This window comes from Sapajus apella, unplaced genomic scaffold, assembly GCF_009761245.1.
Source record: "Sapajus apella isolate SASKATOON/1434 unplaced genomic scaffold, GSC_monkey_1.0 scaffold4, whole genome shotgun sequence".
In the NCBI taxonomy this organism is placed as follows: Eukaryota; Metazoa; Chordata; class Mammalia; order Primates; family Cebidae; genus Sapajus; species Sapajus apella.
Window position 1 is genome coordinate 3382417 of NW_022436944.1, and position 24329 is coordinate 3406745.

Genomic DNA, 24329 nt, shown 5'->3' on the forward strand with positions numbered 1-24329 from the left:
AGAGCAGTGTTTCCCAAATTGTAATAAGCATTGTAAGAACTGGAAATTGTTAAAAATGTGCATTCCTGGGTCTGTCACCAAATTTGGATTTTTTTTTTTTACATTTAGATCTGAGTCAGGGCTCAGGAGTCTAATTTTTAATTTAATGGCTAGAAGAACTAAATGGTACCAATGCCTGATGCCTCTCTTATGGCCTATTTAATGGATCAAAGCCAATGGCATATCCTTGAAAAGAGGTATAGTTCACGAAAGAGCTTATGTTTTAGAAGCTGAATCCTGGATTTGAAATATTGATGCTGTTTTTCTTATAGCATTGTAACACTGGGCAAGGTACTTAGCTTTTTTGATCTTCCGTTTTCTCCTTTGGAAAGTGGGAATATCAAAGTATATCATCTTACAGGGATATTACGTGCTTAGAGTGTAATGAATGTAAGGCATTGAATTTCTACATGTGCCTTCAAATTTCTTTTAGAATTGGGCAAGGTCATGTTGGGCTCTGAGTGGAAGTGATATATGATGGTTTTGAGTTGAAATGTTTAAGATCTAATGTACAACCCTCCAGCTTTTTCTACCCTGCCACAGCTATGGGGAAGCCAGGTATTCCAATGGCATAACTCCAAGATGCAAATATCTGACATCTCTGATTCATTGCTTGGAAGGAAGCTTCCCTGGAGAGCTGCTGAAATTACTGCATATTGAAACCATTTTGTATTAAGCCACAGAATTTTTTGTGGTTGTTCATTAGTGCAGCATATATACATAGACACACTGACATATTGCTTACTGGATACCAATAAGTGCCTTCTCACAAATACTCCTGAGACTGTATGTCCAATCTAAATTTATCCCCTCTCTTCCAAAACCTATAAATGTTATTGTTGGCAGCACCCTACCTAGCTTTCCAAGCCAACAAAGGTAGTTATTTTTTGTAGGGTTTTCACTTCCTCCTCTGCATATCCAATCGGTTACTGTATTAGTCTTCTCAGACTGCCATAACAAAATACCACCAACTGAGTGGTATAAACAGCAAAAATTTATTTCCACAATTCTGTAGTCTAAAAGTCCCAGATCAAGGTGCTGGCAATATTAGTTTCTGGTGAGGCTTTAACTTCCTGGCTTGCAAATGGCTGCCTTCTTGCTGTGTTCTTATACAGCCTTTCTTCTGTATGCACATGTGCAAAGAGAGAGAGAAAGAAAGAGAGACAGAAGAGAAGAAATATATGATGGCTCTTCCTCTTCTTGTTCTTTATTTATTTGAGATGGTGTTGCTCCGTTGCCCAGGCTAGCATGCAGTGGTGGGAACTCAGCTCATTACAACCTCCTCCTCCCATGGTCAAACATTAGTCCCACCTCAGCCTCCCGTGTAGTTGGGACCACAGTGTGCACCACCACGTCCAGCTCTCTTCCTCTTACTCTTTTTTGTTCTATTGTATTTGGGCTCTGGGGTACATTTGCACATCCTGCATCTTGCAGGATTGTTGCATAAGTACATATGTGCCATGGTGATTTGCTGTCTCCATCCCCCCACCTCCCATCACCTACCTCAGGCATTTCTCCCAGTGTTATCCCTCCCCATCCTCTCCACCCGCCCTACTCTCCCTCCCCTCCCCTCCTCTTCACCCACTACCTAGCCCTGTGAGTGTTGTTCCCTTCTCTCTGCCCAAGTGTTCTCATTGTTCATCACCTGCCTATGAGTGAAAATGTGGTATTTTGTTTTCTGTTCTTGTGTCAGTTTGCTGAGAATGATGGTTTCTACATTCATCCATGTCTCTACAAAGGACACAAACTCATTATTTTTTATGGCTGCATAGCGTGCCATGGCATATATGTGCCACATTTTCTTTGTCCAGTCTATCATTGATGGGGATTTGGGTTGGTTCCAGGTCTTTGCTATTGTAAACAGTGCCACAATGAACATATGTGTGCATGTGTCTTTGTAATAGAACGATTTATAATCCTTTGGGTATATACCCAGTAATGGGATTTCTGGGTCAAATGGAATTTCTATTTCTAGATCCTTGAGGTATTGCCACATTGTCTTCCATAATGGTTGAACTAATTTACACTCCCACCAACAGTGTAAAAGTGTTCCTCTTTCTCCACATCCTCTCCAGCATCTGTTGTCTCCAGATTTTTTAATGATCACCATTCTGACTGGTGTGAGATGGCATCCCAGTGGAGTTTTGATTTACATTTCTCTAATGGCCAATGATGATGAGCATTTTTTCGTATGCTTGTTGGCTGCATATTTGTCTTCTTTTGAAAAGTGTCTGTTTATATCCTTCACCCACTTTTGAATAGGTTTGTTTGTTTCTCGTAAATCTGTTTTAGTTCTTTGTAGATCCTGGATATTAGCCCTTTGTCAGATGGGTAGATTGCAAAATTTTTCCCCATTCTGTTGGTTACCAGTTTACTCTAATAATTGTTTCTTTTGCTGTCTAGAAGCTCTTAAGTTTAATTGGATCCCATTTGTCTATTTTGGCTTTTGTTGCCATTGCTTTTGGCGTTTTAGTCTTGAAGTCCTTGCCTGTGCCTATGTCCTGAAAGGTGTTGTGTAGGTTTTCTTCCAGTTTTTTTATGGTGTTAGATCTTATGTTTAAATCTTTAATCCACCTGGAGTTAATTTTTGTATAAGGTATAAGGAAGGGATCCAGTTTCTGCTTTTTGCACATGGCTAGCCAGTTTTCCCAACACCATTTGTTAAACAGGGAATCCTTTCCCCATTGCTTGTTTTTGTCTGGTTTGTCAAAGACCAGATGGTTGTAGATGTGTGGCATTCCATCTGCAGCCTCTGTTCTGTTTCATTGGTCTATATGTCTGTTTTGGTACCAGTACTATGCTGTTTTTATTACTGTAGCCTTGTCATATTGTTTGAAGTCAGGTAGCAAGATGCCTCCAGCTTTGTTCTTTTTGCTTGAGATTGTCTTGGCTATGCAGGCTCTCTTTTGGTTCCATATGAAGTTTAAAGTGGTTTTCTCCAATTCTGTGAAGAAGGTCAATGGTAGCTTGATGGGGATAGCATTGAATCTATAAATCACTTTGGGCAGTATGGCCATTTTCACAATGTTGATTCTTCCAAATCATGATCATGGAATGTTTTTCCATCTGTTTGTGTCCTCTCTTATTTCCTTGATCAGTGCTTAGTTTGGCCAGATACGAGATTCTGGGTTGAAAGTTCTTTTCTTTAAAGATGCTGAATATTGGCCCCCACTGCCTTCTAGCTTGTAGGGTTTCTGCCTAGAGATCCACTGTGAGTCTGATGGTCTTTCTTCTATGGGTGACTCGACGTTTCTCTCTGGCTGCTCTTAGGATTTTTTCCTTCAGTTCAACCCTGGTGAATCTGACATGTATGTGCCTTGGGGTTGCTCTTCTTGAGGAATATCTTTGTGGTATTCTCTGTATTTCCTGGATTTGAATGTTGGCCTGACTTGTCAGGTTGGGGAAGTTCTCTTGGATAAAATCTCAAAGAGTGTTTTCCAACTTGGATTTGTTCTCCCTGTCACTTTCAGGTATGCCAATCAAGCATAGATTAGGTCTTTTCACATACTCCCATAGTTCTTGGAGGCTTTTTTTTCATTTTCTTTCACTCTTTTTTCTCTAATCTTGCCATCTTGTTTTATTTCATTGATTTGGTCTTCTATCTCTGATATCCTTTCTGCTGCCTGATTAATTTGGCTGTTGAAACTTGTATACACCTTGTGAAGTTCTCGTGCTGTGTTTTTCAGCTCCATCAAGTCGTTTATGTTCTTCTCTAGGCTGGTTATTCTAGTTAGCATTTCATCTAGCCTTTTTTCAAGGTTTTTAGTTTCTTTGCATTGGGCTAGAACATGGTCTTTTAGCTCAGAGAAGTTTGTTATTACCCACCTTCTGAAGCCTGCTTCTGTCAATTTTTCAGATTCATTCTCTGTCTTTTTTTGTTCCCTTGATGGTGAGGAGTTGTGATCCCTGGGAGGACAAGAGGTGTTCTGGTCTTTGATGGTTTCATCCTTTTTGTGCTGTTTTTTCCCCATCTTTGTGGATTTATCTCCCTTTGATCTTTGAAGTTGGTGATTTCCGGAGGAGTCTCCGAGTGGATGTCCTTTCTGTTGAGGTTGGAGCTATAGCTTTTTTGGCCTGTAGAGAGCATTGCTGGGCTCTCTCAGATTCAGTCAGGTTGCTGGGTGGATGGTCCTTCCCTGGAGTTTGTTTGCAGGTGAGATTGGACCTGCCTTCCCAATGGCATCTCTCTTTCCAGGTGCTCAATCTGCCTGGTTGGGGTCAAACTGGTGTATTTGCTGCCAAGCTCTCTAGGGAGGGCTTTAGTTTGAGTTCTGGGGGGTGGGGCCTGTTTCCCTGTTTTCAACTTTGCCTTTTTCTGTGGGACAGTCCTTCCCGCTTGCCTTAGTCCAAACTTTTGCCCAGGTCCATGAGATAACTTGCTGCTCCTGGCGGGAGCTGCAGTTCAGATTTGCATCAACAACCCAGAAGGTGCCCCACAGTCTGGCAGGGCTCTTGTGGACCGTGGGTCGCAGAAGGGATAAGGTTAGCACCGGATCCAAATCAGAGCACTGAGGGGGTTAAGTCCCCTGACCCTCCGAGCTGCTGCATGTTCCAGGTGGGGACACTCCCCGCCCTGTCTTGGTTCGCCCCTCCTGGGTGGCTCTCCCCCTGCAGCTCCTTCCTTGGGCTATTTTCAGTGCCCTATCAGCCCCACCGAAATGAACCCACCACCATGTTTGGAATCGTGAAGTCCTCCAGCCCTCTGCATATCATTTGTTGGGAGCTACATTCTGGTGTTGCCTTCTCTTGGCCATCTTGGTGCTGCCCCCCTCTCTCTCCCTCTTCTTAACAGGTTATCAGTCCTGTTAGATTAAGGCCTCAACTTCATGATCTAATTTAAGCTCAATTACCTCCTTATAGGCCCTGTCTCCAAATCTAGTCACACTGGGGGTTGGGGTTTCAACATATGAATTTGCGGAGGGAGACGCAATTCAGTCCATAATAGTTACCATGTCCCATACAGCCTACCAGCTAAAAAATCTTGAGTGTTTGTTCATTTATTCTATCCTCATTGCCCTTTCAGATACTGCAATTAGTTTTTTCTTACAAAAAAAAAAAAGTTTAGAAATTGAATGTGCATTTCATTTTCTTCCCCCCTAGGAGTCAGGCAACTCCTCTGGTTTTGTATGTATGCACTTTTTTACACAAATGTTAATCTGTTCTACAAAAATGTTTCCTCTGCAAACATGATTTTTTTTCACTTAACAATGTAGTTTTTATATCAATATAAGTACATTTTACAACCTTCTCATTCTATGTAGTGGCTGTAAAATACTACATTTTTTGGATGTGAAAAGACTTTTTAAAATCTATGTTCCACTGATCAGCATTTACGCTGTTTCAATCTTTTGGCAGTATATGCTGAAATATAAAGTATAATTTTAAGAAGTATGGTTTTGCATGGATAAAAGTTTATCAGTATGATAAAATCCTGAAATCCCTAGATGAAAGGATTATACATTTGTATTGTTGATCAATGTGGCCAAATATCTATAACATTTTAATTGGTTTCCTTGCAGCGAAACACACTACTTCCCAATTTCCCTCTCTTTGCCACACTGGTGTATGAGACTTTTCAACGGTTTTGTATTTCCATTGGGTTTAAGCTCCTCTGTGCAGCAGGCAGAGCCCTTTATAATCTTCCCCTGCTTGTCTTTCTACCCTTTATATTTTCTCATTCTTTACTTTTTGCCACTTCAATGCAAACTCCTTATAGTTCCTTGCCACAATGCTCTTTGACTCCATGTCTGAGCATACATATCATTTCCCTTCTCTGGAACGCTGCCCTTGGTACTTTTTGCTTATGTAATTCTTATTTTATCTTTCAAAATCCAATTCGGTCATCATTTCCCCTGAGTTTTACCTGTTCCTTGAGCCTATTTATGTTGTGGACTTATTAACCTGTGTATCTGTTTGCAACAGTCAGCATATTGTCTAGTGTCTGACAGATCCTCAGATACTTTTTGCTCATATTTAAAAATTTTCATATACATCTTTAACAACGTACTCTGAATTATACTCCAACAAACTGCCTGTTTATTTTTCAATTGCGAGCTGAACATAGAGATTTCTACTCTCATGTCTTACAAGATACACATGGATATTTAGCAATTTGACCAGTGTAGGTAATCTACATTTGATAATTCAGGAACTAGTGTGGGTTTTATTTTGCTTGAGTTTCCTAATGTGACGGTTCTGTCTGATTCACTGCACAGTTTCCACATCCTACCTTCATTTTCTTGTGTGTTCAGACTAGATTTATATTTTGTACTGAATTCATCTCTCCACAATCATCATTTATCTGAGGAGCATGCAATGTATTACATGCATTGATGAACTTTTTTATTCATTCCACTAACTTTTAATGAGCACCTACTTTGTGCCAGACACTGCTCTTGGCACTAAGGAAAAAGACAAAATCCCCAATCACCTTATATATTAATGGGGAAAGACAGGCAATAAATAAACATGTAGAATAAAGTCACATGGGAGTAAGTAATGGGAAGAAAAATAAAACAGATAAGGTATTATTAAATGGGGGTAAATGGGCCTATTAGTTTTAGAATTGGTAGTGAAGAACTTTCTGAGTAGGTGATATTCGAGCATTTCATTGTGTCAATGAAATGAGGGAATGGCTATGTAAAGATACAGAGAAGGCTCATTCCAGGCATTTGGTATAGATAGTATAAGGCTCTGAAGAGGAAATGTGCTTGATGGGTTCTTAGAACGGCAAGAATTTGAGACTAGCTGGAGCAGGGTGAATGAAAGAATGAAAGGAGGTAAAATTACAGACAAGAAAGTACAAGATTGTATAGGGTAGTGTAGGTTCCAGTAGGAATTTGGGTTTCATAGAGAGTCAACAAAGAGTTTTTAGCAGGGCAATCTCTGATCAGATTTACATTAAAAAAGACTCTGCTGTTTTTGATATGAGAAGGTTGTGGGGAGTAGGATATTGGGAGCATAGGAAGAATGGATACAAAGCAATTGCGCCTTTACAGAGAGAACACTGGTGAACAGTATAATGATAAGTTATCGGTTCTATAGGCTCTCATCTTAATAATTTCTGAAGAGACCGCTTATAATTGCCAATAGAGTTTTAAATAATGGAGTAAAGCATATAAATAAGTACAACTTAAAAACATTCTAATTTTAAAAAGTCTGATTTTTAATGACTAATAATTAGTTCTACCTGTATTTTAAAACACAGAAATTTTTTTATGAAAATAATTTTTGTGAGTAGATAAAGAAAATTTAATGATGCTTGCCTTTATATCCTTTTAATTAGGTAGAAATTGCAACAACAAAAAGAGCAGAATGTACAAAACCAAGAGATAGTCTGTTGTGTGAAGGGTCATTCGATGAAGAAGCTTCTGCACAGTCCTTTCAGGACGTCTTAAGTCAATGGAGAACTGGGATTCATGATGACAAGAAACAGAATTTACATGCAGAAAAAGGTATGGCTTTTCTTTTTTCTTTTTCTTTTTTTTGGAGTGCAGTAGTGTGATCTTGGCTTACTGCAACCTTTGCCTCCCAGGTTCAAGTGATTCTCCTGCCTCAGCCTTCTGAGTAGCTGGGATTACAGGTGCATGCCACCACGCCCAGCTACTTTTCGTATTTTTAGTAGAGATAGGGTTTTGCAATGTAAGGCTGGTCTTGAACTCCTGACCTCAGGTGATCCACCTGCTTCGGCCTCCCAAAGTGCTGGGATTACCATGCCCAGCCAGTATGGTTATTTTTATAACATGAATGTTTTAAAATGAGGCTGACTTTAGTTTATTTGCCTCCATTCTCTGTGAATATAAATGTGATGTTCAAAAAATCTGTAAACACTGGGACAGCAGTTTGCTATAATTCCTCAAAGGAATTTGCACTGTGTGATCATTGGTGAGTGGTTTAATATTTAAAGGCACTCAATTGGGCACTAGAGACATTTGCATTTGTTTTCTATGTAAATTCAGACTGTTGAATAGATAATTAGATTCTTTAAGTTCTTCTTCTAGTAGAATATTTTTTTGCCAGGACAACTATTGGTTTTTTTGAATGGTAATAGACATAAAATGGGAGAGTCTGTGAAATAGAGAGGAAATTTTTGTTTAGAATATTTGACCTAAAAATATGATTTTAAGGACCACTGTGAACTTCAGGGGGAGAATTGATTTGGTTTGGTTTCTTTGTGAACTGCTTTTGTTCTTTATTTTTTTATAATTTTCACTTCTGCAGTCTATAGACATTGATAATCTAGATGACTGAACAGTATCTTTAAGTTTTTCAGTATATCTTGAGGAAAACCATAAGTTTTTAAAGTATTCAATTTATTAATTTTATTACTCAGAATCTTGTAGTGTCTTCTAATTGCTTTTCATTGAATATAAAATGTTAGATAAATTTCAACCATTTATCTTACTTGCCAGTTTTACTTTTTTTATTTCATTCTTTTCCAGTGGAGAAACTCTCCTGATTATTACTCTTTTATTACACAGTATAATTTCTAATCTCAAAGTATCACACACCATCTTCTAATTGAATTTTTAAATAAATTTTCTTCCAGTATTTTTCTGCATTTATTTATTATACATCAATTGACATTTTCAGGACATTATTTGTATGCTGTCTTCTTAGTAGTTCATATCTTAATATAGACCTCATTTCTCATTGGTTTTGTTATTTTATGTGCTTTATAATTGCTATTTCATGCATTTTGTTTCTACTTTTCAACCCTAAAAAGTACTAAGTATTCTTTAGAAACGCTTCTTTGTCTACTTTGACAGCCATAATGTTTAAAATAATACTGTATGAGTTGAAAAGCCACAAGATCAGAAGTCCAACTCTTTTAAAATTTGTTTTCCATAATAGAAATAAACATATGATAAAAATAATGAATGCTTATTTTAAAAGACCTACTTATAACAAAAAGTTACCAAGAAGAAAATGAAAATAGCTTAATCTCATCATATAGAGAAAATCCATGATAACATTTTGGTACATGTTTTTCAATAAACATAATTATGTACACACACACACACACACACACACACACACACACAAAATGAGGTATCACTGTAAATACTATTAGTTAACTTTCATTTACACTGAGATTCCGTAATGGGCAACTGGCCATCTAAACAGAGGTATACACAATCATTTGTAACTCTTATGTTCTATATGACATGATTTAATCAGACATTTATTAATGAATATTTTATTTCTAATTCCCAGTATTATAAAAGATATTATGATAGGCATCTCAGCTATTTGTGCATTTACATTGTTACCTTAAAATAAAAGTCTAAATATAGAAATGTTGTCTCAATGGTGATTTGCTTTATAAAATTTAAATGAATATTGTCAAACTGTCCTCTAAAGATTACTGCATTGGTTATACTCTCACTGGTAGAGTGTGACATGACTATTTTCCCATATTTTCTAGTTCCTAAACTTTAGCCAGTTTGGTTGACAATAAATTATTATCATAACTGGCTTTTTCACTGTCACTTGCAAAATAAACAATATTGGCTATTTTTTTTTTGCCATTACCTTTTGTTTTTATTATTTGCCAATATTTGGGCACAAGTAATGTTTTACATATTAGAGGTATACAACATTGCTCTCAATAATAATTTCATCAGCAAATATTGAGTACATACTATGTGGTGGGGCGGGGTCAAATGATATACAAAAGCAGTAGCAACCTCATCTGGAACTTACAGTCTAAGTGGAGGTTAGAAAAAGTCAATCAAATGATTAGCACAATTTGGATGAAGAGGTGCAATGCCAGTGTCCATACCGGGTGATATGATTTGGCTGTGTTCCCACTGAAATTTTATCTTGAATTGTAGCTCCCATAATTTCCATGTGTCATGGGAGGGACCCAGTCCTAGGTAATTGAATCATGGGAGCGGGTCATTCTTTTGCTGTTCTTATGAAAGTAAATTCATCCCACAAAATATGATGGTTTTATAAACGAGAGTTCCCCTGCAGAAGGTCTCTCTTGCCCACCACCATGTAAGAAGTCCCTTTGCTCTTCCTTCCTCCTCTGCCATGATTATGAGGCCTCCCCAGCCATGTGGAACTGTGAATCAATTAAACCTCTTTCCTTTATAAATTACCTAGTCTCAGGTATGTCTTTATTAGCAGCATGAGAACAGATTAATATACCAAGTGAAAATAGCATGCACTAAAGAAGTTGCAGTCTCATTTCAACTGTATCACATGAGTTTGGAAAGCAAGTACATAGAAGAACACATTTAAAGGTGTTAGATTAAGCAATAAAAAAATCAGATTAGATGAGATTGTGTATATTAGTATAGATGTACTCTCCCAGGATTTGGATCTTAGTGTTTTGTCTAAAACACTTCAGGAATAACATTAACAATTGACCAGTTTGGTTAATTGAAAACTGGACTTGATTTTACAGTTAATGAGATTGAGATATTGTAATTTTCCTGACATTTTGTGGAGGAAGAAGTTGGAAGGCTTTGGGAAATAGGAATTTTGGAATTGATAATGTGCAACCCACTTAGCTGTCATTACCAAGGCATTAAGCACCAGAATACTTAAATGGGTTTGTTGTGGCCTTCCTCTGTAGGCTGAAGATGATTGTGGAGGGGGATGCTTCAATGGAACCAAATATCCTGATTTCAAAGAATGGAAATGACAGAGGCCAGATGTTGGCACACAATCTTCAGAATTATGGTGGAAAAATTACCAAAGTTAGGGTCAAGGAAGAGTAGTAAGTGTTTCAATTCACAGAGATTTCTGATGTTAATTGATGTACCTAGGAATGAAAAAGTCATGCAGCCTACTGTTTTGCCTGTAGTGGAAAATTTCTGTTTAATGGGCAGAGACCTGACTTGGGCCACCATATTAGGGTTTCAATTTTTATGAAGTCTCCAGACCCAAGCCAGTTCACAGTTCTGGAATTTCTTAATTGAGGAAGAGACTGGGTCTGCTGGAAGGCCAGAATGTCAAGACCAACCTGGGCAACATAGTGAGACCTCATCTCTACAAAAAGATTAAAGAAAAGTCATACATGATAATGTGCACCTGTAATCCTAGCTAGCTACATGGGAGGCTGAGGATGGACAATCACCTGAGCTCAGAAGTTCGAAGTTACAGCGGGCCATGATCATGACACTGCACTCTGCCCTGGGCAACAATGTGAGATCCTATCACAAATAAAAAAAAAAAAAAAGAATTTTGGTTGATTTCCATTACCACTAACATTAATATTGTCAGATTTAAAACTTTTTGCTTATCTGCTTGTCTGAGAGAGGTGATTTTGTGTACCTCTTATTACAAATGACATGAAACATCTTTCACACATTTCTTAACCATTCAGCATAGTGGTATGCTTTAAATTTCTAGTTTTCTAGTTCTTGCTGTTATTTTTTTACATAAATAAATATTTATTGCTTGCTGTTATTTATTTTTAACTTGATTTTATTTTAGTATTCCAAAGCCTAATTCCTTTCCAGTACTTTCAATGGGCTAGAAAGTTCTGTGTGATCCTGAAGTCTGTTATCTCAGGGGTATCATCTCCTGTTTCTCTCTTGCTGGCATGGCTTGTTTAGTTTCAGCCACCCTAGACTTCTGGCCAGTCTTCAAATGCTTCAGGTATACTTTCACCTTAGGACTTTCCCATTATCTATTAAGAGAAATATCTATGATCCCATCATTTTGAGGATGGAGACTCTTATACACATTCTCAAAATGTAGCTAGTGAACATTGAAAGAAGGGAGCAAATAAAAACATAAGTTACATATCTTATTTGGCATTTCCCAGCGAGCCATGCCTCATAAATCCATAGATTTGTTTACGACAAGCAATCTAAACAAGGGCTAGCATTTTAAATACCCATATAGCTAAAGAGTCTCTTCCCAGCAAATATTATTAATTTATTTGCCCCTAGGTCTAGTTATCAACATAGTCACAAATAAATTAATCCAGGTCACCTCCCATTTTCGTTTCTTGGAAATGTGTTATTGGTAAGGGAGAAAAGTGGATCACAGGCCAACTGCTTTATCTTCTTTCTCCTCCATCCCCCTTCTATGTTTGGAGCACAGTGGCTCTTCTCTAACACCTAAACAGAATTAGAAAAGAGTTCTTTTTTCTTTTTCTTTTTTCCTTTTAGCTCTCCTGTCAAGAAATCTTGTTTCAAAATGAAAAGGGAGACTCATAGTGGAGGTATGTCTTTTCTCTCATGACTTGCCCACATCCTTAACTCTGCTCTTTGAGTTCAAGGGCTTCTGATTGGTGTTTTTCCAAACTTTGTCCAATTGCTTTCTTCAACACTGCTCTACTCTTTGAAAAGAATAGAAGTGGAATTTCTTACTTTATTTTTGCTTTAATTTGTTTTCGTTGCTGGCCTGTGGCTGTTTCTGGAAGTTAGTTATTAAAGTCTATAATATGAGGCTGGAATACCCTCTAGTTTTAGAGTTTATAAAAAATGTTTTTTCCATCTTTACTATTTCCCTTGATTCTCCTACATTTCTTTCCCCTTGTGATGTTCAGCTTGGAGACGGGTGATATGTGGGAGGTTGGAGGGACTAGTAATCCTGGATTTACACTGCTTTCTTTCCCAGATATCTTCATCAGTTTTAAATATTTCTGAATAGTGATTTTAATTTAGTAGTGCTTCAGAAATATCTTAAACATCTGGAAGTAAATTACCATGTAGACATAAATTCATGAAGAAAATTATCTCCTCCAGATGTCCTTCTGAATTACATATTTCCTGTTTCTCAGAATGAATAAATATTATTGTCCGTAGCTATTATACTTTATGTGTATTATACCTTTATATTATGTGTTTATACAATGTACAATGAATGTTTGTATTTATAATTTTCATTTAAAAGAATGAGTTGCTTTAACAAACCTTTTGAATCATAAGATCCCTTCATTTCAAGAGATTGTTGAAGAAAACTGTCTCTCCAGTCAGTTAATAAATTACCAATATTTAATACTTAACCTATTGATTATATAGGTAAATATTAAAGCATATATGCTTTGAAAATGATGAGATCTACATCTTGAGAGAAGATATGGTAATTTATAAACTTGCTTATATTAATTATGCACATTGTGTTTATTTTTACAGACTCAACGGAAGAATGTGAAGTACAAACTAATCAGAAAATTTGGAGAGAACCACTTAATATTGAACTTAAAGAAGATATTCTATCTTATATGGAAAAATTATGGCTTAAAAAACACAGGAGGTATTTTCTGAAATTGTAATGTTATTAGGAAATATGAAATTTATTTATGTGTCTTGTATGAAATGCCTTCCTATAGCAATTTTGTATGTATATTTCATATTTGCATGCATAATTTTAAAGCAATATTAAATCTCTGTGAAGCTGCTGTTCCAATAAGAATTTTAATTCTATTTTTGTATATGATGCATCATTAATTTAGAGTTTGCCTTGAGAAATGGAAATGTGTATATAAGGAAAAGACACAAATGAAGAAAAGAATTTAAGAATAACAGCAAAAATAATGTAATAAATGAAAGATTACTTTGAGAAGACACCAGTTTTTTATATTAGCATTAACATTTGAGACTATAATTTTCAGAATTTACTTTTAAACCTTTTTATAATTTTGTTAATAGTAATTAAATACACTTTATTCAAAGAAATATCACTAGATACAATCAGCTAGAGACTGTGGCAAAATGCATATTCATTTTTTGTAGTTCTGAAGTGAGGCCTGAGATTCTGTATTTCTGAATTTCTAATAGCTCCCAGGTGATAATGGTTGGATGAGGCTGGTCTCCAGTCTTTTTTGAGGTGCAAGGTGGTGGAGGAGCTCTCTAGGGTTTACCTGGGAAGTGGTCATCACACCCTTGCTTCACCTTCTGTTAGGCAAAACCATCTCCTAAGGTGGCCCATTCTATCTGTGGAACAGTTATTCATTAAGCTGTAATCTGTTTCCAGCTCATTTCTAAACTGGGTTCTAATTCTACTTATTGAGTTTGTACAGATAAAATCTAATTTCTCTTCCCCATGGTATCTCTCCAGATTTTTGAAATCAGCCCCCATGTTTCCCGGGAAGCTTCTGTTTGATAGGTTAATACCTACACCACCACTCATCTTCAACTGTTTCTAATGTCCTAGTTTTTTTTCTTTTGGATTATTTTGAAAAGGAGATATACAGATGGGTTGCAAAATAATACAAAGAATTCCTAAATAACATTTACTCATCTTTCCCTAATGGTAACACTTTACATAAACAGAATGCGTATCAAAACCAGGAAATTGACATAGGGACAATATTATTGACAACAATAAATTTTATTTGAATTTTATCTGTGTTTTCACTATTATCCTTACCCTGATCCAAGATCCAATCCAGGATTACACATCGTATTTTTTGTCATATCTCCTTATCCATTACAGTTTTTTAGTCTTTCCCTGCCTTTCATGACCTTAACACTTTAGAAGACTACTTTCCAGATGTTTCATAGAATGTACTCAATTTGGGCCTGTCTGATGTTTTTTCATAATTAGATTGAGGTTATACAGTATGAGGAAAAATACCACAGGGAGGATGTGTCCTTCTCAGTGCCTGACATTCTGGGATTATGATGTCAATATATCTTATTACAGGTGATGTTAACCTTGATCACATAGTTAAGGTGGTGCTAAGTTTTTCCACTGTAAAAATCACTACTTTCCCTTTATAATTAATAAATATTTTAGAGGAGACACATTTAGTTGATGTAACAACTCTGTTTTCCCTTAAACTTTCAGTCCTAATTTTAGAATTTGTGAGTGAATTTTGCCTGCAGCCGTTAGTACTCTCTTGCTCTATTGCCGATATTCTATTTCCTTTGTTCCTTCTAAATTTATTAATTAGAATTCTTTTTCAAAGAAGTGTTCCTTCACCCACTTTTCTTTCTTTTTTTGATGTGAACTCATGAATATTTATTTTATTTGGGGGATTGATATCTAATATTATGGTTATTTATTTTGTGACTCTATTTCTGCTTTGGCCATTCTGGGCTCTCTCACGTTGACTCTTCCATCCTTTTTACTTGTCATCATTTTTTTTGTTGTTAGTTTGCTTTGAACATCTCTATTTTTCTAGAACTCAAAATGCATTTTCCCTGCCCCAGCACAGGAATTATTTCTCCAGAAATAATAATTCCATTTATTGGAAAATGGTGCCCAGAAACCAAGATCTGGACTCTAGCAGTGCTCATTACTATTCAGGTGCCATAGTTCTAGGCCTTCTCACAGGAAGAAACCAGGAAATACACACACACACACACACACACACACACACACACACACACACATCCTAAATTTATTTCTGTTTCTATCCATCTGGACATCTATTAAAGTAACATGAGTTCACACTCCGGCCTTCTGAATCCAAACCAGCATCACATGGTTCATTTCCATACTCCCTTTGCTTATTTGATAAGTTTCTTTCAGTACAGTGAGAAACTTGGCTTTTGTTATCTATAAATTTATTAATTAACCCTAAAATATATGTGTATGTATACCTACAGTAGTTTCAGAATGACTAATATCACTGAGAGAAACAAGGGACAATTAGTTTCAAAATCAATATTAATAACATCACCAAAAGAAATTTTCCACTTAGAGTACAGTTTTTATGTGTCATGCTTTTTATCTGTAGCCTATAGTATCTAGGCCAAATGTTGTTTTCCAACACCATTTTGGCCATAGTGCTCATTTCTTTCTCATCTCCTTTAAGGTAGCTATGACTTTCATTGGGATCTCCCCATATTCTTATTTATTTTTAAAATTTGAATAAACTTGTGGTGTACAGTTCTATGGGTTTTCACCAATGCATAAAATCATGTATCTACCACAGTACCCATAGGCCCCCAAAAAAGCAGTTTCACAACCACAAAAATTCCCTTGAGCTTCCTCTTTCTCCTCTTCCCTTTCTCAGTCCATAACAACCATTCATCTGTTTCCTATCCTTACAAATGTACCTTCTTCTGAAGGTTATATAAATGAAATCATACAGTATCTGTCCTTTCATGTCCTTCACTTAGCAAAATGTATTTAAGATTCATCCATGTTCTTCTATGAATCAATATTTGCTCTGGCTGGTTTCCAGTTTCTGGCAATCATCACTAGGTCCTTTAAAAATATTTTCATAACAGGTTGTTTTTTGAATATAGGTTTTTAACTCCCTGGCTAAATACCTGGGACAGTGACAGCTGGGTTCTATGGCAAGTGCATGTTTATTTTTATAAGAAACTGCCAAACTGTTTTCTAAATCGACTGTACCAGAGTTCCGGTTGCTTCAAATCCTTGTCAACACTTGGTATTTTCAGTTTTTTGTTTCTTTTGGTTGACATTTTAATAAAGTATGTAGTTTTATCTCATTGTGGTAGCTTATATGGCAGAGGTTCAAGATAATTCATTTATAACAAATGTCCAGGCTGTATGTATTTTTTTAAAGTATGATGCCCTTAATAGCTCTTCAGGAGTTTTTTTTGTTTTTGTTTTTTTTTTTTTTTGGTACTGTGGTAGATACATGACTTTATGCATTGCTAAAAACCCACAGAACTGTACAGCACAAGTTTATTCAAATTTTAAAAATCAATGAGGATATGCATAACAGGAGTGTGTATCAGTCAATTGCCTTTTTCTAATTTAGCAATTAGCATATAAATGTAATTCCAAAGTCACTTATCATTTTTAGTTGCTAACTTTCAATGTTGGGTCATATTGAGTTGCTTATATGATAAAGGAAACACAATTTTGTTATTCAATGACAACATCACTTGAGCCTGAACACATACAAGACAGTTTCATCACAGGCACATCAAGGTCCTGAGCTATGCAAAATACTGCATGTTGGCAAGTTTCCTTAGCAGAAAAGAAAACTTGGCTACTATATTTATGTTCACTAGGGTCTTATTTACATGGTTATTTTTAATGGTAATCTTTTTTTGAGCTAATACTTTATGTCTTGATTATAGATGTCAATGTAGGGCAATCTATTTGCAATTCACAGCTTTCTGATGCATTTCTGATGCTGTGCTTCAGAAAAGTTTCTCATGGTAATAACCATGATTATGATTTTGACTTTACTTTTGCCTATTGTTGTGTTTCATAGTAGGCTTATAAATATATGTTCTGTGGCTTTTTAAATATATTTTACTGATTTGGACAGTAAAAGTCTTTTAAAATTTTACCCGGAATCAATAGAGATGTGTTGATAGACCTTTTTTCCCCTAGCTTTATTGAGGTATGAATAACAAATAAAAATTGTATATATTTAAGGTTTAAAATGTGATATTTTAATAAATGTACATATTGCACAATAATTACCTCAATTAAGCTAATTAATATATCCATAATTTCACAGTTTTTGTGTGTGTGACACTTATGATCTTCTATTAGTTTTAGTTATTATACTGTACATTAGATATCCAAAATTTGTTTATTCTGCATAACTGGAACTTTATAACCTTTGCCCAACATCTTTCAATTTCTCTCAACTCCTAACCTCTGGCAACTACCATTCTACTCTCTACTTTTGAGTTTGACTTTTATATCAGTGAGATCGTACAGTATTTGTCTTTCTGTGTCTAACCTGTTTTACGTAGCATAATGTTCTCTAATATATGGAAACAACCTAAATATTCGTCAAGGAATGAATAGATAAAAATATTTTATATGTATAATGGGATATTATTGGACCTTAAAAAGAAGAAAAATCTTACCTTTTGTAACAACATGAAAGTGTTGCTACATCTTAGTAGCAATACCTAGAATGGATCTTTTACATATGGGAAAGCTTAATGATAGAGTGCAGAAGTTTTGGATTGAGAGTATTTTAAAGGCAGATGTTAGCAACTAGCTGATATTCTGATTCCAGTTCCCTTACTCTTTTCATTGTGTGTACTTCGCAAGTCTAGCTAATCATCAGATGCACCTGGGGCAAGTGATTCCTGGACCCCAGAATGACCTAACAATTAATGTCTTCAAAAATAGGTGTGAAGACTTAGCATTTTTAAAAAGTATTCCTTGGCCATTTGGATGCAAACAGCCTAACACTGATTGACATGATAGATTCATCACACATTTAACCAACTGAATGGGTCAATGCTCAATAAATATTTTCTAAATTTTAAAAGTGGAAAATATGGTGAGATAAATGCTATCGAAATATATTTCGTCCTTTTTTTGTGACATAATCTTTTTTTAAAAAAAGCACTGTTGCCAGGGTTTGAGTATCCAGGATCCAGAATTAGTTCACTAACTCGTTGTTTATTTATAGGAAAATCACTTCAATTCTTGTGGCCCAAGTTTTCTTATTTGCAAAATATTGAGTTTAGAAAAAAACAATTTCTATGACTCTGTAAGCTCCAGTAATTCATTACCTAGACTCTATAAGTCTTTGATTCACGGATTTTACTTATAAAATTAGACAGGTTGTTGCTTCCTTAAGAAAGAATGTATGAATAACAGTATATTTATGTGTATGTATGATGAATTTTAGTTTGGTAGATACATGTCAAACTGGAAAGAGGTTTCTTGTAGGCAGCTGCTAGTTTGTCTTTGGCCATACTCACTATTTTCATCTGTCCCTGAATTAAATTATGGATATAGAATGCCACATTCATCAAATTTGTTAGGACACAAAGTTAAATAATACATAAATATTATGTAGTCATCTTATATATACATTACATATATTGGGAAAACACAGATAACCATAGACTACAAGAAGATTATCAGCATTTTAGTGCCTTTGAAAGTTGTAGAAGAGGCATTATAAAGGAAGTGCATTGTTAAGAACATAGTCTTTGAGAGGCAGAGTGCTTAAGTTCAAATTCCTCTTCTGCATTCACCACCTGAATGACTCATCAAGTTGGTACACCACTTGTGTCTCAGTTTCATCCTTTGTAAAATTAAGATCATACTAGTGCCTATTTAATATCTAATAAAATTTAAGGTACCAAAATTAGAACAGAGCCTGGTATATTTTATGTTTCATATCCATATTAGCTACAAATATCATTAAGAAGGCTCTGACTGTTACTTGGGGACTTCATGAGCTTCCATGGTCTGGAAGGATAGTGCAGCTACTCACATTCTTGGCTAAAAAGTGACCCTTCTCTACAATAATTTGATTACGTACTATGATACAAAATACACACTTTTGACCTCTGACAATTCCTGGGCTTCACTGCCTTCCATATGAAATGGGCTGCGTCAGTCTTCATTATTAGTTAAGGAATAGATACCCTAGTCCAAACACCTTACGTTTTTATTGTAGGAGCCTATGTTATTACCCCGCTGGTATGATGGAAGCTTAGACAAATGCCCTCAGGTTTCCTTAAAACTCATTAATAGAGTGTCAAGACTGTGAACTAAAACGCACATTCATAAATTAGCTTTTTAAGTAGCATGGTATTTTAATGGACTCCATGTGGCTTTTGAGAGAACACTGACTTGTAGCAAACTTTGATTTTTATCTTAAACAAAACTCAGTAGGATATGCAATTTAAAAATCTTCTGTGGTGTCAAGTTGATTTACACAGTTTTTCTTAGTACATTAAGATTCTATTATATAATTGTACTTATCTTTAAATTAAAAATACAGTTATGGTTTCACCATTAATTTTGTATACTCACTCATTTGATAAATAAATCAAGAGCTTGTCTGGGAAAGTTTCAGATAATATATTTCAGTCTCTTAATTGCTTCTTTTTTATTTTGTAGAACTCCACAAGAACAACTTTTTAACATGCTACCAGATACATTCCTACAACCATGTGAAACCACTGGTGATGTAGAGTGTTCTCAAAATGAAAACAATGAAGATAGTGATGGTTAGTTCATACCTGATTAGATATTTTTAAATTTTATTATTTCAAGTTATATAAACAGCTTTAATCAGAATCTGCTTTCGGTTTTCTTTAATATATTAGCCTCAGTTGTACTATATAGTCTTTTATCTTCAGATTAAAATAATGTACACTCGCTCCTTTCCCTTTCTCTGGATTTACTTTGCCTTGATTTACATAGTTACATTTAAAAATTGAACGCTAATAAATGTGTATCTCACTTGAACTGGGAAAATTGACAGTATTTGCATTTTTGTGTAGATACACATGAAAACACTCTTCTTTTTCGGTGACTATCTTATTTGAAGAAATTATGAAGTAGGATACATTCTTCGATGATATTATTTGTGAATCTTATTTTCTAGGTGAGGAGACCAAAGTACAACACTCAGCTCTTTTACTGCCAGTAGAAACATTAAACATAGAGAGACCTGAACCATCTCTAAAGATAGTTGAACTGGATGATGTAAGTGTATAAGTGCCTAATGACATTCACACTTTTTAACAGGAAATTCACAATGTATAGTTACATCTGCATGTTATTTTCAGTAAGATTTCTTTCTTTCTTTTTTTTTTTTTTTATTTTTTGAGATGGAGTTTCACTCATGTTACCCAGGCTGGAGTGCGATGGCGCGATCTCGGCTCACCGCAACCTCTGCCTCCTGGGTTCAGGCAATTCTCCTGCCTCAGCCTCCTGAGTAGCTGGGATTACAGGCACACACCACCATGCCCAGCTAATTTTTTGTATTTTTAGTAGAGACGGGGTTTCACCATGTTGACCAGGATGGTCTCGATCTCTTGACCTCGTGAGCCACCTGCCTCTGCCTCCCAAAGTGCTGGGATTACAGGCATGAGCCACCGCGCCCGGCCTCAGTAAGATTTCTTACATAACTAACATAGTTTAACAGGAAATTTACAAGCGTTTGCATTTAAATATGCTTATAAGAATAAAGCAATATTATTCTGAATGTAAAGACCACATTTGTGAGCTGAACAGGTATTGTCATTTTTTTTGGATGAATGTGTAGTCTGGGAAGTGAGAAGACATTTCATTATTTTAACTTATAGTAATGTAGTTTGATATTTTGTTAGTTTAGTCCTTTATGTTATCAGGTTTTAAAACAAATATGGGTCTCATTACATGGTATCTATTTAATAAAATTTAAGTGTAAATCTAGTTTCTTGAATGTCATTTAATATTATTTTCTGTTTAAAGGTAGAAATAATACTTGAGACTTAAGAAGTTCAGTAAATAACTTGAATATAACTTTGAACATATAGAGAAGACACCAATAGAATGAACTAGAACCAAAGCCAGTCAGAGCTAGAGCTCTGGACTGAAGGTTTAGGATGTGATACACTCAGTGCATTTCTGACTTTCTAGTAATCTAGTAGCTGAATGTGTCACTTGTCTTAGATATTTCTCTTATTGTGATTGTTAAAGAAAAAGACTAGAATGGAAAACTTGCCTCTTTTAAATAATACTGATTTCTTCCGTTCTTCTTCAGGGTGAATGCTTCTGCTATTTTTGTTTTTTTGTGTTTTTTGGTTAGCAACACATTTATTTCTCCTTGATAAATTTGAGATGCTGGACAAAAACACACACACTACATATGTGTGGGCATGCCATTCATTACATTGTTGATACACAGAGTAAGTTTATGATGAACCAGTTGGAGAACTGAAGACCTAGTCACTAATCTACTTGGCAGTTAGTAGTTACATATTTTATTATTGTTGGTTTGGGGTATTATAATAGTGATAAAGTAATTGACATATGAAATGCCTTTAACAAATGTCAGTTGAATTTTAATTTTCCTAGAACTTATGTGTTATAAAATACAATTAGAGCTCTCATGACATCATTTGTAGGAAAACTGTACTCTAAATATCATCCACAAGTAAGTTGGTTAATGTATAATAAATTTTTGTGAACTTACTAATATTATGTAACATTAATTTCAAAAGACTTATGAAGAGGAATGTGAAGAACCAGAAAATAGTGTGCCTTACAAAGTTGAATTAGCTGATGCAGACAGTCAACAAAGGTAAAGCCTTTCTAATTAACTTTGCTTGCATATTGAGTCACTACCTGACACACACACACACACACACACACACACACACACACACACACACAATCAACTATCTTTTTAATGTGAAATTTGTGTTGTCAAAAAACATGTGACATTAATGTTATATTTTACTTAATCCATGTTTAAATTTCTATATAATATTGCTAATATTTAACAACATTCAGCATTTAGAAAATTGTCTATAGTGATAGGTTTGTACTTTTATTTAATATTTGGATTATTGAATAAATTCTTCTGAACTTAGGGATTGTTATCATCTGAAATGCTTGATCAACTTTGATGTATTTTATATGAGCATTCTTCTTTTCTCCAGCGATACTCTGGATTTTCTTCAGTTTTCTATGAACTCTAAATAAAAAGTTGTATAAATGATTAGGCTGAGAGACTAAAAGCTCCTGTGCTATAGATTACTTTGTAGGTAGATTTCCATGTATAATAAAGTAAATAAATGAAATATAATGGTTTACTTTGTAATCGTGTCGTAGAATTTTGTCATTTCCAAATAAAAAATCATATCTAACTGTATCTGTTAGTAATATTTTAAAAAAAGTCATTTTTGCTGTTGAAACTTTAGGATTCGTAAACAGTGGAATGAAATTCCTGTCAAGTGTCTCCTCTACCAATTCTTTATTCAGATCAGCTCAGGTCCCTGTCAGCATTTCGCAATAGCTATGGGCCCAAGTGATTCCCCTGGACAGTAAAAGCCAATGTTTAGACACAAAGAATCAGCTATCTAGCAGCAAATGTGCTTTTGGAAGTGGGGTTTCACAGGAGACAACTTTCTGTTCAGCAGATAAGAGGTTTATATCCACCTCTCTATCTCTAAGGAAACGAATGGCACTTCTGTTCTCTAATTTGATTCTTTTATATATCTTATCACATGTCTTTGCTTTGACCCCTGTGTAAGGTGTTAGAGAAGGCAGAGAAAGTTACTGATCATGATTTGACAGTAGTTTTACAGCTTTGGTTTGAGGTTCCCATAGAATCACATTAATTTTATCTCTCTCCTACGGATCATGAGTGACACAAGAAGACTTTTTAGTTGAATATAATCCATAAGTTTTATGATGACATTCTGTAGAGCATATATAAATATCATGTATTATTACATATATTATTCAGTTCATAAAGAATGTTATTTAAATTGTAACTATGCATATAGATAGTAATCATTATTAAAAAGTGAAACCTATATATCACATACTGCTTTTAAACTCTCATATCTCATTGATGAACAAATAATATGTTTATCTACTAGTAAATCCTAGATTTCATCAGATTTTAATGAGCTTGAAAGATAACGCTCCCTCTTTAGAAGAAAATGTAAGAAATTAATTCAAGACATTTTGGAAAAGAAACTTTCAACTGAAAGTTTGCAGTTAACTTGGATTTGGTCCAGTTACTTATTCCTGTTAAATCCATAATGTTATTAATTACTTATCGTTGAGAATGTGTTCACAGTAAGGTTAAAATAAATATTAAATTAAGGTAAATAACCCTATTCTATTAAGGTTTTACTATATTTGTTTTAATGACCTAGGACTTTAGAAATTTTCTTTTTTATATCATTTTTTCACCTATATTTTGTTTGTCCCTACATGTAAAAGTTGTGCTTTTCATGATTATCAGAAGAATAGCTTTCCATATGAAAATGACATCCATCAACATCATGTTTTCAATAAGGGGAGGAGAGACTTCTTAAGTCTTTGTCTGAGAAACAGCTCTACTTATTATAAAGATAATTCAAAAGGTAACATTTTTCTTGTTGCTGGATATTATTAATGGTGCATATTGTTGATTTAATAAAACCAATAGCTATTGCCATCCATAAAAGCTTTGTTATGCTGCTCATTTTAAAACCGAAAAAAGCTCAGTATAAAGATGAAAACTGATTGAAAATAGATAATTTTCTAGTAAATATACCATTTAGTAAATGGAAGTCCATGGACAACAGTGTTTGTATGTGTAAGAAAAATTAGCCAATATAGGGTACTCTGAATGTTATTATAGACTAAGCTAGCATTTAAAAGATTGTGTGGAAGGCCTTTTAGTGACAAAAGTCTGACTGGCACCCTCTTGCCCTCACTTGCACTAAATATTTTACAAAAATATTCAAATCCAATATAAAGTTTCACATGAGGGATAAACTAAAATAAATTACTGGCCAGGCGTGGTGGCTCACTCCTGTAATTTCAGCATTTTGGGAGGCTGAGGCTGGCGGATCACCTGAGGTCAGGGATTCGAGACCAGCCGGCCCAACATGACAAAACCTCATCTCTACTAAAAATAAAAAAAAAATTAGCCTGGTGTGGTGCTGGATGCTTGTAATATTAGCTATTCAGGA

At 35.2% G+C, this 24329-nt stretch overlaps 1 protein-coding gene across 11 annotated transcripts in view; it reads left to right on the top strand.

Annotated features, from left to right (window-relative positions):
* ZBBX (zinc finger B-box domain containing) overlaps positions 1-24329 on the top strand; it is a 111837-nt gene that overhangs the window by 49901 nt on the left and 37607 nt on the right. For all 11 annotated transcript variants that reach the window (XM_032261375.1, XM_032261394.1, XM_032261367.1 and 8 more), the window contains 6 exons: positions 7325-7493; positions 13140-13260; positions 19765-19874; positions 20255-20355; positions 21858-21937; positions 23593-23735. In XM_032261375.1, the coding sequence (XP_032117266.1) occupies positions 7325-7493; positions 13140-13260; positions 19765-19874; positions 20255-20355; positions 21858-21937; positions 23593-23735 (724 nt within the window). The remainder of the gene's footprint in view (positions 1-7324; positions 7494-13139; positions 13261-19764; positions 19875-20254; positions 20356-21857; positions 21938-23592; positions 23736-24329) is intronic.